Source organism: Gymnogyps californianus, chromosome 3, assembly GCF_018139145.2.
Source record: "Gymnogyps californianus isolate 813 chromosome 3, ASM1813914v2, whole genome shotgun sequence".
Classification (NCBI taxonomy): domain Eukaryota; kingdom Metazoa; phylum Chordata; class Aves; order Accipitriformes; family Cathartidae; genus Gymnogyps; species Gymnogyps californianus.
In genome coordinates this window covers 28,844,440-28,862,313 of record NC_059473.1, presented here as the reverse complement: position 1 = coordinate 28,862,313, position 17,874 = coordinate 28,844,440, and the positions used below count along the sequence as shown (strand labels likewise).

General features: G+C 39.5%; 1 protein-coding gene across 1 annotated transcript in view; it reads left to right on the top strand.

Annotated features, from left to right (window-relative positions):
* THADA (THADA armadillo repeat containing) overlaps nt 1-17,347 on the top strand; it is a 165,787-nt gene extending 148,440 nt beyond the window's left edge. Inside the window, exons 38-39 of the mRNA XM_050894700.1 lie at nt 14,548-14,714; nt 15,900-17,347. Of these exons, the coding sequence (XP_050750657.1) occupies nt 14,548-14,714; nt 15,900-16,238 (506 nt within the window). The 3' untranslated portion in view covers nt 16,239-17,347. The remainder of the gene's footprint in view (nt 1-14,547; nt 14,715-15,899) is intronic.
* Nucleotides 17,348-17,874: the final 527 nt, after the last annotated feature.

Below are 17,874 nucleotides of genomic sequence, written 5' to 3'. Positions count from 1 at the left end.
CATGCTAGCAGTGGAAAACGGTTTTAGAAATAATTCCCACTGGTAAGATGAAAGTGTTAACAGAAATACTTTAGTGAAGGTCTTGATTAACTTATACACTTGGCTTGATCACAGTGGCGGTTAGACTTACAATATCTTGTTACCAGGACTAATAAAACCCATTCATTTTTTCATGTACTATGTTAATTACCCTTTTACTTTCCCTCATGTGCAGACACACACAAGGTGATTTCATGTTTGTGTTGAAGACCCCAGTTAAACTTTGTAGACTTCTCCTTGCTGTACTTACAAGTTCATACCCAAACAAAACCAACCTTCCCTAATTCCAGAATCTGTATGTTGTATATTGTAATACTAGAACTTCAAGACTGTAGATCGTTTCACTTAAGTGCTCAACTTAACCTACTTTTGCTATAAACAGCAGAAGATAAATTTTTTTTTTTCCATTTCCTCATACTTACTGAAAGCTCTCTGTCTAATGTATAGGCATTAAGAAACACAATGAAGAATTAAAATTCCAGAATTTCTTTCCTCTTTAATTCAAATTCCCCAAATGTAAATTATTCAAGTAAATCACCATATTGCAATATAGTATACTAGCATCCCGTATTCCATGACCACTGCCTCTCAGAAACATCAGGAAAACAGGTATGTGCCATGTTCTCTGAAGCCTAGTAGCATTAGGATCAAATAAACTGTGTTAATGAGCAAGTCAAGGGTCTTTCAGAAAACATGTTCCCAATATCAATTTCCTTCTCCTAAAGCAACGTGTGTTGCATAGATTAGTTTAATTAGGCAAGATCATACTGAGATGGGAAATAGTTTCTCAGGTTATATACCAGAGTACAGAGGACTTTATTCTTTGGAGCCAATGACTTCACGTTCCCCTAATGCAAGGTTGGCACAGACCTTAGAGTGCAAATACAGTGGGCTGTAAGGAGAGCCTAGGGATAAAGGGATCTCAGGGTGAAATAGTACTTATATATACGAACTGAATTCTTTTCTGTGCTGGTCTGTGGAACACATCAGTGGTTTCATTTCAAATTCATAGAAGTAGTAGAGGCAACACAGGCAGCCCTTGCTTGTTAGCTGCCTTCTTTTGCAATGTGTTTTAATTTTTGGCATGATCATCTGTGCAACACTGTGGAAGGCTGTCACAGAGTGAAGGTCAATTCTCCAAATTACTGGATTTTACCTGAATCTCATGGTTAGTGTTGAAGGCTCAACTAGTGCTGTCCATGGCAAGGTGAAGTAGAATACGGCCTTTCCTGAAGCAAACTTATTTGAAACCTGCGGATGGAAAAAAAAGATGTTAAAGACAGAAAGAGTCTTTACATTAAAGACATATATGTCTATGTTAAAGACATATGCCAGTCTGGAGTGTAACTGCAAATGGCATTATTTATTTAAAAGAAAAGAAAAAGAAAAGAAGTTCCTTGAGCAGTGAAATGAAGGGAGCTTGGGGTTTTTTTCATGCATTTGTTCTGCAGATAAGTGGATTTTCTCATATCTGATGACTGAATTTTCAGCCTCTCACTAGGCAGGACAGCAGTAGGGTCTCTTTTCTTTACCCAGCTGGCTTGTTTCATAGAAACAAGACTTAATATTTTGGATTCCCTTATCCTTTTTGTCAGACTGGATTGAAATTGTACAGCTGGTTCAGAAGTTGTGGTGGGAAACACATACACAGAAGCATGCCTGCTGATTTCCTTATTTTGTTAAAAAATGGGACAAAAATCCCTTTGATGTTGTTTATTCTTGTAGATTGCCAGTCTGATCGAATAAACTATACCAGAGCTATTATTCTTTTCTGTGCAGAGTGCTCCCTTCACCTCTACCTGCCCTCCCACTTCATCCTCCATGTTTCTTGCACCTTTTCAACAGACCTTGAATTGACTTCTGTAAACTTACTGCCTTATGCTTTTCTGTCTCCATCTTCTCTTTATAATTTTTTTTGTAAATTAAATAAATTGTGTGAACTGTATATTTTTATAAGGAGAGTTGATGGTCTGTTGTTAGGGTTGCCTAACACTTCTCATTATAAAATCCTGGTTTTCAGCTACTTGTGTTAATCCTTACTAGTTGGTACTGAGATTTTTCCATACTGTATTTTTTTTTTACTTTAATTATTTGTTTTTATTACAGTAGACATGATTCTACATAAGAAATTAGGGAAAATGCTATCTTTATGCAGGCTACGAAAAAAATTGAAGGCCTTTTCTTTGGATGCTGTTATACATGTATGCTTTGGAGCAAGATATTTTTGGCAAAATATGTACAAATTTGGCTGAGAAATAGGACTATAAAATGCTATATTTTTTATATATATATTCAGTAGAGACTGAAAGGAGCCTAAAAGCTAAAACCTCCGAAGATTTTTGTGTTCACTAAGCAGCTTAAATTTCTCTGCTCCTGAAATACTTACCTGTGTTCCCAGCAGGGCTACTGAGGATGCTCTGTGCCCGGAACGCCGTGCCTCAGAAGGACTTTGCAGCTGTGGCTGTGGGTAGCTCTGGGCTAGGCTGCGTTTAGGCACTTGAAATGAAAACTCTTGTGCTTTCAATAATACCTGCGGGTGGTCAGCAAAATGGGGAGGAATGAGCCATCACTTCTGGTTAGAGAAGGGGGAAAAGGTAAATCAGCTGAACCGATGAGAATAAGGGAACGGGAGGTGATGCTCAGTCTGGTTAGGGGAGGAAACTCGCTCTTGCCAGTGTGAGAGGAGGGCATAAAGGAGGAGAGAGATCTTTGATGAAAGCCGTGGCAAGAGGGAGACTGAACTGAGTCCAAAAGAGGAAGAACGTAGGGAAGAAGCAGAATGGACAAAGGAGATAAAAGGGGAACACTTCCCTGCATTTTGGGACACAGTGTGACTGGAGGTAGTTGTGAGGCTGAGTGTCAAACCCAGGGCTTCACTTGTCAAGATAATTAGACCTGTGTTGAGATACTGTGGAGTCTGGTGACTGGGGCTAGGTAGAAGACACTGGAGCAGTGCTATGGGTATACCTTCTATCTCCAGTGATGTTACTGTTTCCTGTTATTCTATTAGTTTCAAGCAGCAGACGCCTGAGTGGTCAGCCTTGTGGCTCCACTGTTTCTCTGACTTACGAGCTTCAGTATAATGTCATGTTATTTGGGTAAGGTATAGTTTTCTTTTTCTTTTTTGGAACTTGCAAAATTACACATACACATTGCCATCTTCCCCCTCCACCCTTTCCCCACACTAAGAATATTCGTAAGATTGCAAGGCCAAGTATCCAAAAGTTAGGGAATGCAACTTTAATTCAACCTTGTTGTGCTACATGTATTAAGAAGGAAGGATAAGCTACACTATCACGGTTTGGGTTTTTTTACAGAAGTTCTTTTGTAATTCAATAGACAGGGCAGATTCACTCTGATGATGAATCAGGAACATACAGCATAGGAAGCTATCGTCTCCAACAGTACTACTACCTCAGTTGCAAAATTGAAAGTGATAAAGTGAGTAAGACCAGGATCACGAGAAGGGACATGCCAAAGCCATTTAGTGTTGCTCTTGTGATTTGCATTCTATCCCTGCCTCTCCCAGAGAGCTGTTTTGTGCAGGTAAGCAAGTCACTCCAAGCACAGTTTGGAAAGGAGGTCACTAGTTTGCTGAGTGCTTAGCTAGGTACCTTGGAGGCATGATTTGCAGGAGTTCAGAGCACATACAGCTGAAGCCAGAGGGAAATGCATTCTGAATATTAAAGCATTATGGGGTGCTGACTCCTCAGTGAAACAGGTCATAATGTCTCAGATCAGACATCTAAAATCAGTCAAGATTTTTTAATCTTCATGGCTGTCTACTCTGCCTGCAGAATAGATAGTGCCATTTCTTCTTTCTGTGGACATCGTTATAAATACAAGTGATTTGTGAAGCACTCCATATCATGATGAATGACTGAGAGTCACAGGTTACTTAGCCATTCTGTCTTCCTTGCCTGTTTAGAATATTTTGGAATATTTGGAATAAGAAAGATTCAAAGCCATGTATTAAATGCAGAGAGAATAGAAGGAGAGGTTTCTTCCCAGTGACTGGGAAGGCCCTGGTGTTGCATAGTTCATGTCTGCATTAATATGCGAGACACAAATGTTTTCACATTTGTGGTATCTTGTGCAAGGAGCACTTATATTCAGCACATCAGTATATTGGGGAGAGCACTCACAGCACTATCTCAGTTCCTTCTCAGTTGAAGAGAGACAAACCAATTCCTCAAAGGACTTTGAAGGAAATGGAAAAGACAAATGTAAAATCTGTATTAGATAAGTATATTGGTATCTATGTTAGACTTTCCATTGAAGAACTCTGATTACTGATTGAATAATATTTATCAGTCAAAGAGTCTGTGCATATATTCACATTATATGCAAGGCTAAGCAGCTCCTACTCCTGTCGTAAATTTACTTGGAAAGAGGCCTCAAAGTAATTCATACAAACCATATTATTATTTACTGATGCACCTGAGCATGTCAAGGCCTCCAAAATGGTGTTGTGTCTGATGAAGATGCAGATGAAGTTGCAGGTAGCCACCCCACAGATGTCTGGGATAGAGACATACCATCCAAGTCACTTGGACCCTGCTAGAGGATGCCCTTATGACAGCTAGAATTTTCCTAGCAAGTCTTGACCCAGCTGTTACGCATTTAGATCACAGTTGTATGGAAATGCCAGAGCCTTAGGTATTTCAGTAAGAGAGATAAGTAAGCCAGAGGATTTCTGAAGAGGTGTGGACCTGCCCATGTAAAGGGAAGTGCCCAGGGTCACTGAAGCTTCAAAATCCAGAAGTCACCTAGGAGGCAAGAGCTGCGTGAAAGAAAAAGGAGGCGAGTTTCTTGCTTTAAGGTGAAACGTGAACATCATCTTGGGAAGAAACATAGTCCTGATACTAGAAACGTCTCAGCTACGCTAGGGTGATTAGGATCAGCAAGCCTTCATGCTGACCAAAATTTTTGGTAGGAACGAGGACTATGTATGCGTCATCTCATTTTAGAGTGTTTCTGAAAGTCCAGAAACCAACTCACTCTCAAGTGAAATCATTGGTGCATCTTCTTCCCGTTGTGAAAAGCAAATGGTTCTCTCATGGACTGAAAATGCTCTTGAAAAATTTTTGAGACAGGTATTTTCCGTTCAGGATTGATACGTGTGGCTGTGCTTAATTTATCTGTTAGACACCTGAATTGTTGAATAGGAGGTCCCTGGCAGCACCTGCCTGTCTAGACAACAGCTCGAGAGTCGAGCTGACATTTTTCATTGGAATGTCAGAAAATGGTGTAACAATAGATCGTACTACGCTGCATCGAAAGCAGCTTGCAACAGGCATTGGAAGGCATTTGGATCTTGACAGGGAAATTAAAAAAGGAAGAACATCCTCTTGGTCATTTGTTACTAATGTGTGAATGTTGTGTGGTCCTGGTAGTTTCTAACATTATGGTGTGTTTGCAAACAATGATATTTTTATGGCATTGTGTATCTGTGTACATATATGTCAGCAAAGAGATAAAAATAACGTGAGCTGTTCTTTACACACAAGTTTCATCTCTTTGTCTGTCTTACTCGGATGTTGTCTATCTGGACTATATTGGAAGCTTTTGATGTAAGGGGTTTTTTTTTATCAAGTGTTTGTATAGTGAACACCTTCTGTGAGGTTTTGCTCTTTAAGTATATGTTCTTACATGCTGAGAAAATGGGTTTAGAAAATTGACCAGTAAAGAAGCTGAGAATATATCATGAACCTTTTTGACATAAATTATTATACAAAAGATTCATGGCACTTTCCATAAAAACAATTTTATAGTCACTTCATTTCAAATGTCACCCTTTTTTAATAAGTAATAGGAAACAAAGATAAAAATTAAATATAAATAATCTTAAAAACAGTCTCTCCCCATATTATTTCATTATAAGGTATCAGAACAGATATGAAGACTGAGTTGCTGAGGTTCCCAAGTTGCTTTTTGCTATTCTGCTCAAAAATACCTGCATTCAGTAAGTCTCACATACACCTGGATCAGATGTTTTGTAGTAAGTTAGCAAGTGTCTTCTCTACTCGGACATGCTCAGTAGCCACAGCTTGCAAGAATCTGCAACTCTGCATTGCCCCACCATTTAGAGCAGAACTGCTGGAAGAAGGATAAGACACACTAATGTAAACTAGTGTTCAGGAAAAAGCGTAGAACAAGATCAAAGCATATTGTAACCTAAGTTGTCTTGAGTAGTTCAAATTTTTATACGTTTATTAGAAAATCTTCCAGTAATCTAAAATAACTCTAAATTCCAGTAATTCAGAAGTGAAGAGTTTGCTTAGCAGTTGTCACCAGCTGTGACAAGCATGCATCTAGAACAAGGGTTATAGTACCAAAAAAATTAAGTACAGTGTTGCATCAGTACGTGTGTAGAAATACATAGCATTTTTATGCCTGTATTTGTGTCTTGCAAAAAATTCCACCAACATACACTTAGTAATTCAGATCACTTGGTTTAATTAAAGAAAAAGGAGAGAGAACTACAGCATTGAAACTCATAATTGTCCTAGCAAGATTTATTGGTGTGTATGGTACTTGTTAAAATCAGTGGCTTTTGCAGTGGGAACTTTATATTACTTATTTCTTTTTAAAGAATTACGTTATATAAGAATGTGTAATCACTGTGACTTTTTACTTTGTATTCCCAAATTCATTTCAACACCTTACAAGTTGTTCTCAGCCCACTTATACAATGTTAGATCATCACATGGATGAAGGAACCGTTTGCTTTGTAGAATACAATGCCACTAATTAAAGTTGAAAGTGAATGGACTGAATTAGAATCAGCTCATCCATCAAAGACTGGCTACTGATTATTTACTGACAGCGCTTCATTTAGCTCTATTAATTACACAGGGGCACCGTTATGTAAAGGTTATGAGTTGTTATACTCTTGAAAATTAAGAAAGAATACATGAAAAATAATGGTATGTGCTCAGCGCTAGAGTCTGAAAGCAGTACATGTTAAATGGAGTGTTCATGTGAATAATCTGTTAAATGTTTTTTTTCTTATCAGCATTTTAATTGCAAGTGAGTAAACAGGACAGCAGCTTACAGATCTTGATAGACTCCTTAGGCAAGCTGTGATGGTCATGGCTATGACCATCCTCCATAGCAATGAAGGAAAGCCTGCCTTTCTATTACTGCTTTAAAAATAGCTTTTACATCTCCAAGTGTGCTGTTCTGCCGAAATTATATTGGTTTTCAAGTATTGTGGGGAGAAGACTTTTGTGTACAGTCTTCTGTATCGATTACTCACCCTTTCCTTATTCCTTTATCCCTTAAATAACAAACCTTTCACCACCATTCTCCAGATATTATTCTAAAATCCCAGCTGTGTTACAGAGGTAAATTGGTCTCCTGTGTTCCTATAGCAGAGCTGTAACACACATCTCATCCACATTCAGTGATCTTCATCAGTGCTAATCAAAAAGTTCCTTAGTTGGAACATGCCAATAACAAGAGTCTTCAGTCATATATTTAGTTCTGGTGATACTAATTTGAAACTGTGAGTATATATCTTTTTTTTCCCCCAATAAATACGTAATTTGAGTTAAAAAACATACATTCTCATTGGCAGTGTTTTAAACAATTAGCCGATAATATTATTTGTTACCTTTTCAAAAGGAAAAGCATGCGTTCTGTGGGTTTATGCAGGGGGTATTGTTTTTCTGCTGTTTAAATGAGAAGATGGCTTTGGGGGGGGAGGTTCTGCAAAAGCGGTAATGCAAGTGGTAAAGTCCAAATGCTCATTTCCTCTGACAGATCTGTGAGCTGTGGTTGTTTTGTAATAAAACCCTTTGAGTACAGGAGGCAAGGCTTGCATGGGAAAAGCTTATGTATGCATATATATATTTAAAAGGACAGGAAAAAAACCCTAGTTACCGAGCTGAAAAATATTGTTCTGTTCACATTGCAAAAAAGGGCTTGAAAAGATGATGAATATGTGTGTGCTTTTTTGTTCAAGAAGGAACTTCAATTTTCTGCACAGTCCTGAGCTGTAAGTTTCCGTCATAATCAGACATGTTATTAACTCAGATCTGTTTATAATCAAAGCTGAGAGCAGCCTCACTGCCACTCTACTCAGAGACTGCAACTATTAAGAAATTAGTTTTGATTAGTTTGTTTTGTAATAGTGTTGTGTTTTGACATCGTGTTGCATGATGTCAGGAAAAGCCTCTTTTTAAAGTCATCCTGAAAAAGCACGGCTATGAAAGAGACTCAGGCAGGGGAATGGAAAACAGATGAACTAGTTGTACGTCATCTAGGGAATGATATTTCTCGAGAGGATAGAAATGATCTAATCGCATTTGAGTTTATGAAACACTATAAAAAGGAATCTGCTTATATATTAGATTTTACATAAATGGTCATTTTAAAAAGTGGAAAGTTTGATGTTTGTAACTTAAATTGACACAGTGCAATGTACAAGCACCCTTTCAAGAGCCATCTGCCAACTATCCGGACGCAACAGTTACCATTTCTGCATTTTCTTTTTTTTTTTTTTTTGTTTTGTTTTGTTTTACTTCTCAGTTGTCCTCTTTTAATCTTAGTGCCCAGAAGGATGATAGCATTGTAACATTATTTGTGGAGGCTGAGTGGGTATGAACACCCCTTTACTTTCTATCTACTGCTACTGCTTTTCTTCTGTCCTGTTGTTTTTCTGGTGGCCAGACACCTGTGTGTCGCCTTGCTGCAGAGTTGCACAATTCCTGTCTAGCTCAAAGTAGAACATATAAGCGGGTTATTTCAACATAAGAAATGCAGTTTCTAACCTCACTTTATTTACCAGCTTATGTAACTCTTGGGTTGGGCCAGTGGGATTTTTTTTTTTTTTAAATTTGAAGGGTTTTTAAGTTTTATGAAGTCTGTGCATACATAAACAGTATTTTAAGTAAAAAAATATATCTGCAGCAATGCCTCACTCAGTGCTCTTATATTTGATATGTCAAGAATAGGGGCAAACTTGATTATTACTTAGCACCAAAAAGAAGAAAACCTTCAATGCAACAAAAAGTGATTAGTGATTTAATAGATGAAACTTTCCATTTGCAAATCTAGTATTACAGGTATTAGTGACTGTGATGTTGGATCTGCCATCATTTGGATGGGAACCTGATCTCTTGCTTGATATTGATCATCTTGTTAAGGTGATGTATCAGAAAACATGAGATAAATCTCCAGTTTTGTCAAGCAATCATTCAGTGAGCTTTGTTGATTTAAATGGCCGTGCTTGTCTTTGAAGCAAGAATACTACCTTATTTTACCAGGGTGTTAGGAGGTACTGTTTTGATAGTGATGTAGTCATGTTTATACCTAGGTAGGCAGCACTTTGTGCAAAAAAGTAAAAAAATATTTTACTAATTTAGAGTATACCTGGTCTACCTAAAATACTTTCTGTAATTTCAGTTGGAGAACTTACCCTGTATGTTTTCCTTGAAAACATCCTTGGTGTTTGTACACTGTTCTTTGTGAGGCTTTCTCTCAGGACTGTTACACTAAGCTTCCTTGCAGTTTTACTTCTCTTTATGTTTGTTCTGAACACAGCATACGTTTACAAAAATTGCATTACTCTTTGATCTAAAATTAACGTCAGTTAACAATTTCCAGTATAAAACCAATTACAAAATGCTTTGTTAGGCAAAGGATATGTTCTGCTTTTCTATTTTGCCTATATTTTATCATGGTTGTCCTACAATCTGTGTATATGCTCTTAACACATCCTTTCAGTTCCCCATAATATCACCAAGGCTTTAACAGAGAACAATTGTATAGTTGGAGGACTCGTAATAGGCTACTAGAAGAAATATTTACATCTGGCATGATCAAAGCTTTTGGAGTATATGAATGTGTATGTGGGAGGTCTGATTTTTATGTGGGTGGATTCACAAAGACTAAAACACTGCAGTACTTAACCCCTTTCCCTTTATGAAAATTCAATTCCTCAAAATGAAAAAAGCATGTAGTACCTGATTCTTATCTTTTGTTTTTCATTTCAAGGAGTAGTATTAATTCTTCTGCTTGTAACTACTTGTTTAAGGCGTAGAGAATTTCTTGTATTTCAGCCCCTATAGTGGCTTATTTAGTAAGATGCGTATCTTGCTCGTGATGTTTTTGCATGTTGGAACATATACATGTTTTAGAATTTAAAAAAAACGATAATTTTAACACAGTTTTGATAGTCTGTAGAACTGTTGTGGTAGGAGCGCTACTGTATTTTCAGTGTTTGGCAATAGCTATGTCTTCAGGTTTGATTTCTGCTGGTTTAGTTCCTGTGGCAGTAATCAGCTGTGAGCGGCTTCTAGAAATCTGTCATTTGAAATTTTTTATTCAGTTACTTTAAATAGTTACTTACATTATGAAAGGATAGAAATTGTCAGTCATTTGAATCATCTCTGTTAGTGTTCTGTTTACATGACTTCCACGGGGAAGTTTCGGATTAGAGCTGACCTGAGCTAACAGCTTGCTGAACGGGGAGGTCTCGCTCTCCCTTGGGCCTCTCTCCTTGCCCCCGCTGCCCTGTGATCTTCCCTTCCCCGGCTCCCAGCTGTACCAATTCTGACTGCAGGGTAACCAGTCCAGCCTGCCGGCCCAGCAGAAGAACCCGCACGCCGAGTTGCGTGCCAAATTCGTATTCTGCTATTCTAAGCGTTAATTTACCAGGTGATCAGCAGAGTACCTGAGCTGGCTGGAGGTGAGCATCAGGACCCCACGGCCCGAGGGGGCTGTGGGGAGAGGAGAGCCACCTGCCCTTTTTGCCCCTGGTGAACTTCCAGCTTGCTCAGACCACTTTCTGAAGTCATAGCATGAGTCATGAACACAGCATCATGTGTAATATGTGGCTTCTTGAAAATCAGCCCTGTTTTGCAGGCAAATGATGATGTGAGGAGCAGTTCTTGTAAACAGTTAATACGTCAGTGAAGACACGTACATTTATTTTTAGAAGACATACACCTTTTGTGGGTATCTTAAAAGATTCTGTACATGCTTACAGCATCCGTTGCTGTTACTTTTAGAGCTGGGGATCATCAAAACAATAGAACATTTTCCCCTCTGAAAGCATTTTTTACTTATTAAATCATGGGTATGTATGTAACTTTGCTTGCTGTTCTTTATCTGTATTACTTCAGCACTCCAAGCTTAGGGAGTTGACACACCTTTTTTGGATACTTGCTCCATGTCTTTCTTGTCCTTGTAGCAATGGTAGTCCACAAATCTGTTCTTGAACTATTTTAGCATCAACTTTGTGTGAACTGGTATCAAAGTCAGTTAATGTCAGTGCACTCTGTAAGTAACAGCAGCTGAGGAAGCGATTCAGAAACCATGGAGCCATTCCTGATGGTCTGCAGTAGAGGGGAGGGATGGGATGGGATGGGATGGGATGGGATGGGATGGGATGGGATGGGATGGGATGGGCAGGGCAGGTGGAACAAAAATTCTTCATCTGCCAGAGTTTGATCTGTTGTGGAATCTGTGTCAACACCTCAAGTACCATGAGGCCACTGTGCTAGCTTCTCTAGCACAAAACCCAAGGTAGGCAGGGTCTTACTCAAATTTTTGAAGCCTAAGTTTCAGCATTATCAAAGTGATGTCGCTTTGTTTTTCTCTGGTCTCAACATCAGAACTGATGCATGAGTTTGGTTGGTGGTTAACCATCATGAGTTAAATGGTGTCTGCAGCTCACAGAAGGGTGGTCGGCATCTTTTGGGTCGGTACTGTGTTCAGGGTCTTCATGTTTTTCCTATGTATTAGACCTCCTTTGTATGTTTTTCTTGTAATTTTTTTCTCTTCTCTTGTTTGGGGGGGGGGGGGAAAACCACCTTACCATTTCCTTTGTTGCGACACAAGGATTCCCTACAAGGTTGCCGTGCTATGTGACCACAAAACTGCCTTTTCTTCTGTGTCATGCTGTTGAAAAACTGCTAGCAAGCAAGTTCAGTCTAAGCAGTACCTCAGCATTACTTGTTTTGCTGCCTCTTGGTAGTTTTCAGCATGTTCACGTAATAACAGAATTAGAGGCCCCAATATATGTTTTGGTGCATTTCTCAGTAGTCCAGTGTTCTCATTCACAAAGAGAGCATCACCATATTTATACTTAAGGAGTCTAAATCTTACAAAGGAAAAAAGGCCCCAGAAAATGGCAGGTATTTTAAATATCTGCAGTTGTATCTATAATCAGTCCTCTGAAGCAACAGCTTAACTTCAGGAAGACAGCAGTGGGAAATAACATGTTTGGTTTTTAGCTCCCAGTGTCACTTACTTTGCTAAATATTCAAATACAAATAAAGTGACACAAGCAAGAGACATTATATAAATATTGACAATCGTAGGCATTCAGTAATCATCCATAAAACTCCAAAGGATCATCAGAATTCAAAAGAGCTGGGTTTAAAATGTTGCATTTTGTAAGCGTTCGTAACCGGGATGTTTGTTTCAGGCTCAGAACCCCGCACTCCGTTTTCATTTCTATTCTTCCAGCTCTGAGGATTGCCAGTATTTCTGAGGTCCCCATGGCACTTGAATGAAACTGTGTTTTCTACCTGAGCCTAAGCAAATCAAAACAGAGAGGACAACCATTATACCCATTCTTTAGAGTATCAGACTGGTACCAAGTAGGGCACAGCAACAAAGAAAGCAAGTTTAAAAAAAAAAAAAAGTCCTGGAAAGAAATGTGAGCAAAAACAATACCTAAAAAACCCAGTACCTAAAATAAACGGTGTGGGAATGTCACCCTGCAGCCCTGCAAGCTCTCCTTCATGGACAAAGCTGAGGGATGTCCTGATACAGTGATAAGTCCTAACATGAAGAAAACAGATTTGAACATCTGATTTTACTGTCTAGCAGAGACAAACTGCGTATGTAACATTATTAGTGTCACCAAGAGATTGACTGCCTGCCTTCCTGTTGCTTGTTCAAGGAGATTTCCATTTACCCTCATCTAACTCCAAGATAAAGAAGGGACCATCTGTTCTTTCTCCTTCACTCCCTTCCTTATTACAGTCCTTTGTTCTCATGGTCTCAAATACTAATTCATCCTCCCCAACGTCCTCGGTACATTGCCTGGTCTGTCCAATACCATGTACCCATCTCTCCGTCGGTCTGTTTTGCCCTTAGTTGTTTCCTGCGCTTCCTTATTCGTTGGCACGCGTATTTGCCTAGTCCTGGTGTTTTACTGTACGTTCCTCCGCTGTGCCAACGTACTCTAGAAAACCTGCAGCTGGCATGAGGGCTCGGGAGGTGTTACAGAATAGAGGTCCATGCTGCAGCTCTGAATGTGGGTTGTGAAGGACAGGTCTCGGCTGCACTGCTATGCCTTTTTCATGTCAATAATTGTTTTCCTTCACGAGAAATGCTTAAATACACTCAGACACAAAAAGTACTGTCTGCCTTCCATGTCTGTATGGATTTTTACCAAATAACTCTGACTCTGCTGTGTTGTCTGCTCGCAAAAGACAGCCTTCAAGAATGACATGTCCTTACGATATCACTACTTAGATGACAGACAGTGAACAGTTGTTCATTTGCTGGTGACTATGGACGAGGATGAATTTTGCCAAAATCAGTTTTACAGTAATAGGGATTTTACAGGGGCTTGTACATCAGCTCTCCTCCTCCGGTCCTCTTCCCACATCCCCATTAAAAAAAGAAAAATTGCATTAACGTTTGAGTGTATAATGTAATGAATGGTGAAACTCGATACCTGTGAACGCAGTTGCTGGAGTTCTCATGCAAACGGGGCTTCTGGTGTTTTTATGTACTCCGTTATTGAGGGCAGTCCTAGGAACCACACAGTTAAAACAGCATCTGCCCAAATGAGAGCAGTGGGGAGGTTTAGGGAAGAAATATGGTGTGGATGATGGCTTTGTGTACGGTTCTGGCATGATAGCAAAACCTGTATAAATATAGCTCTGTGATGGTACTGTAAACAGTGTCTGCCTTTCCCTTCTTTAACATCTTCTCTAAGCCTGTCTTGCATGCTTGATCTCTCTTACATGTGTGTGCATGTGTGTCTATATATGTATATCTTATTATATATAAAGAGATTGCACATCAAATAATGATTCATTTTATATCCCAGCCCTTTAAAAACATATAATGTGCTGTAAGTTGTGAGTTCCAGTGAAAACATCGTATCAGATCTAAGGCATAGCTGCAGTTTTGCAAAAATATGTCACCATGTAATAGTGTCAGGACTGTCTCCAGAGATGTTTCTAACAGACATCTTTGTATATTTAAACCCAAATTAATGAATGTCACTACATGGGCAGGAAAAAAATATTAAGCATCAGCATTTTCAGTTGCTTCATGTATTATTTTGGAATTGAGAAAGGGCCCCAAGTGGCACAGAAGTAAACATTCATCTAACTTATTTGCAGTATAAGTCATCATTCTAAATGTGTTTGTGTAAACTCAGCATCTGTTTTCAAGAAATCATTTTTGTGCTGATTTTATTTGAAAATGTTTGCGGTCTTGCTATACGTTGTTACGCATCTTTTCTCTCAACAGAGTTTGCACTTAGGATAGTGAATGCTCCGATGGCCTTGGATTTAGCATTTGGCATACTGTGTGAGCTGCTCCAGCGGTGGGGGGAGATCCGTGCCGGTGTGCCGATCCTGCTGGCGTGGCTGCTGGGAGACAGCGATCTGAAAAGAGACTGGGAGACTTCAGCCTCGGTAATTTTAACAACCGGTTGCTATCTCATGTTGGGATCGCTACGTTTCTGCAGTCTTGTGGTAGGAATAGAATGAAATATCTCATCTGATGAAGCCTGATGATCACTACTCCAGTATTAATTGATTTACAATTAAAAAAAAAAAAATTTGACATGGACAGTATTTAGAATAGAGTTTGATGTCCGTTTCCTGGCAATATCAGCATAAAATTAAAGAGACCAATAAGCAAACATTGAAATAAATCAAGAGTTACTTAAGTCATTGTTGACTGAAACTTTTTAAGGCTGTAACTGCATTCAGTATCATTGCAGTTGATGGCTTGCCTTGAATTTAAACCGCTGCTGTGGGTGCCAGGCATATCTGGCATTTGAGAACAGTGCTCTCCCAACTGCTGGCTTTTCCAGAGATGTCATTTAAATAGTTGGTAACTTTGTGCCATCTTCCATACGACTAGTTCTGCGTAGCACACGAAACAGCCTCGCTCACATCAGATCATTGTCTTCAGAAGGATTAATTACGTAAAGAAAAACTTTGCCACGCTGCTTCTGTAAAACCTAGTGCTGTATAATACACTGTGCTCTCTTTGTCTTGAAAAGACTGTAAAAATCAAAATAATGCTGGAAGGTAAACCGGAAGGAGCAGAGGCGACTACATCTTTGAGAAGTTTGTTGACAATTAATATGACCCATGAAATATATTATGAACCTTTTCTTAAGCCTATGGTTTAGGTATGCCTTTCTGATGTTTCACTGACTGATACAATTTTCCTTTTTCATCTAATCCACTCAAAAAGCTCCATGATATAGCAAATTACCATACTGGTTACAGAGAGGTCTCTGTGAAATATAAGACAGTTTCAGAAGGGAAGGCAAGCACATGTTAAGGATTAGGACTACTATTTACTTCCACTGTTTCCCAAGAGTTATACCATAACTGCGTGATTTTTGAAGGTAAAATTTCTTTGGCAAAGTAGGAACCTCTTTTACTGTGTTTTCTCAAACCTTTGAAAAATTATGCATCAGAATTTTTACCTTTTTTTTTTTTTTTTTTAATATAAAGGAGCTGTTCTGTAACAGCCTCTACTGTCATTCTCTATATATCTTCTTTCATATCTTTTTTAATTTTCTCATTATTATCAAGACCACAAGTCATTTTCTAATCACTGTTGTTTTTCTTTTTGTCAAGGAAGAAGATGACTACCTGTTTGATAAAGGGGAAGTTAATTTTTGGGCAGAGAAGTTGACTCATGTCAGACAACTTAGTAAGCACCTTTTACAGCTTATATCAATGACTCATCTAACTTTACCAGATCACAGAGAACTTAATCGGCTATCAAGAATAGCACTGGACCAAGCCCAGCTCGTTGGACACCTTCTTAGAGCACTACCTCCGACTCCAGAATTTTCCAAAACTGCAGAATTCACAAGATTGGCTATTCAAAATGAGAGAATATCAGTCTGCCTTAAAATATTAAATCTGCTGAAGTCTGATGATACTTGCAAAAATGAAAATCTGGAAAAGTAAATTACTAAAAGTTCATCCTCAGGGAGCTGCGCACATGTTACTGGATGGGCAGGGAGACTGAATTCTAACGATGTTCAAGGAATAAGGGATTGCTATAATGACTCCGGTAAACCTGCAACAAACTATTCAGTATTCAGGCTAAAACCACATTTTTTATATACGAGTCCATTGATTGTGCTGTGGGAGACTGTTCCTTTTAAATGCATTTGCTAATTTCATTCAGCTGAGCATGGTTTATTATAGCTACTGTAGGAAGTAAAGCACCTAAGCCTAATATTTTCCATTCATCCAGGTGCAGGCCACCTGTAGTTGTGTTATGTTTTATCCCACATTTTTTACCTCCTGTATTTTAATACCAAGAAAAAGTTGATTTTTTTTTTTGTCTTCTTTCAAGATGTTGAATGGTAATTATTAAATTAATATGGTATTTTTTTATTTTAAGTGTTTCCAAAAGAAGAAACAAACCTGGGCTTCTTTGTCCATGACATTTTTTTAGACTACATTTTAAATTTTACTGCATTTTCCTCTGGAGGAAGGCAAGGATTCTCACTTTGGTAGTAACCTTGTTTTGCACATAGGAACAGCATTAGTTAGACTTCCGCATGCCTCTTTCTTCCTGTAAATCGAATAACTGCTTTTCTAAAATTGCTCTGAAATGAAGACTGCTGTTCCACTGCAAACAAAACGGTTTCATCTTTACTTCAAGACACCTTGCTCTGCAAGCAGTCTTGGAACGTGAGGTCCGACGCAGTAGAGTTAGGCCCCCAGCAGTGTACCAGAAGTGATCTCGTGCTGCGGCGCTCGCTTTCGAGAGATGCTGTCACCGGCGCTCAGGTGAGGCAGCTGTGGGGAATATACCGAGTGCTCAACAGTGTCACTGTTCGAAACACAGAGATGTCTGTGGCGCTTTGCAGATGTATTTTTCTGGGAACTGAGATTGGGTTTCAATATGAAAATGAGACATCGAAAATAAATACTTACTTAGAAAGGATATGTTACGTTCCTTTAGCCGAGGGCCGCAACGTTCCGTTTGGCTGTAGCACAGCCGGGCGCAGCCACAGCAAAGGCGTACGTCGGTACGCGGCGTTATTTCGGTCTCCTTGGAAGAGTAACACGTCCAACAAACGCCTGTTTGCTCCCAGTCTCTTCACGTAATTGTGTGTTAGCCCGGTTCAGTCGTAAATCTAGATGACGACGATGATAACAGGTAATGAGCAGTGCTCCCACGGCCGGCGCCGCAGCAGGAGCACTGCGTCTTGCGGCGCACGCCCAGCAGGTGGCGCTGCAGCACCGCCGTACGCACCCGCGCGCCCAGGCCGGGCTCAGGCCCCCTTAGTGCCCGGGCCTGGCTTAGCCGTGCCCGGGCCTGGCTTAGCCGTGCCTGGGCAAGGCGCCGGGCCGGGCCGCTCAGCACCAGCCGGGTGCGGCGGTGCCTGATAGCCGATTGCTTCCCGCTTCTCGAGTTGAAATAGAACCTGCTGTAAATCAGGATAAGCCTCCGAGTTAGGTTTAGCGGACATCTGAAAACTGCGCAAGACGAGGTCGCTAACTAAAATAAAGACAATTTAGGCACAAAAGTTTACATACTTTCTGGAAGTTTCCAGGGTTCAGGGTGACTTATATAAGTAACTTACAG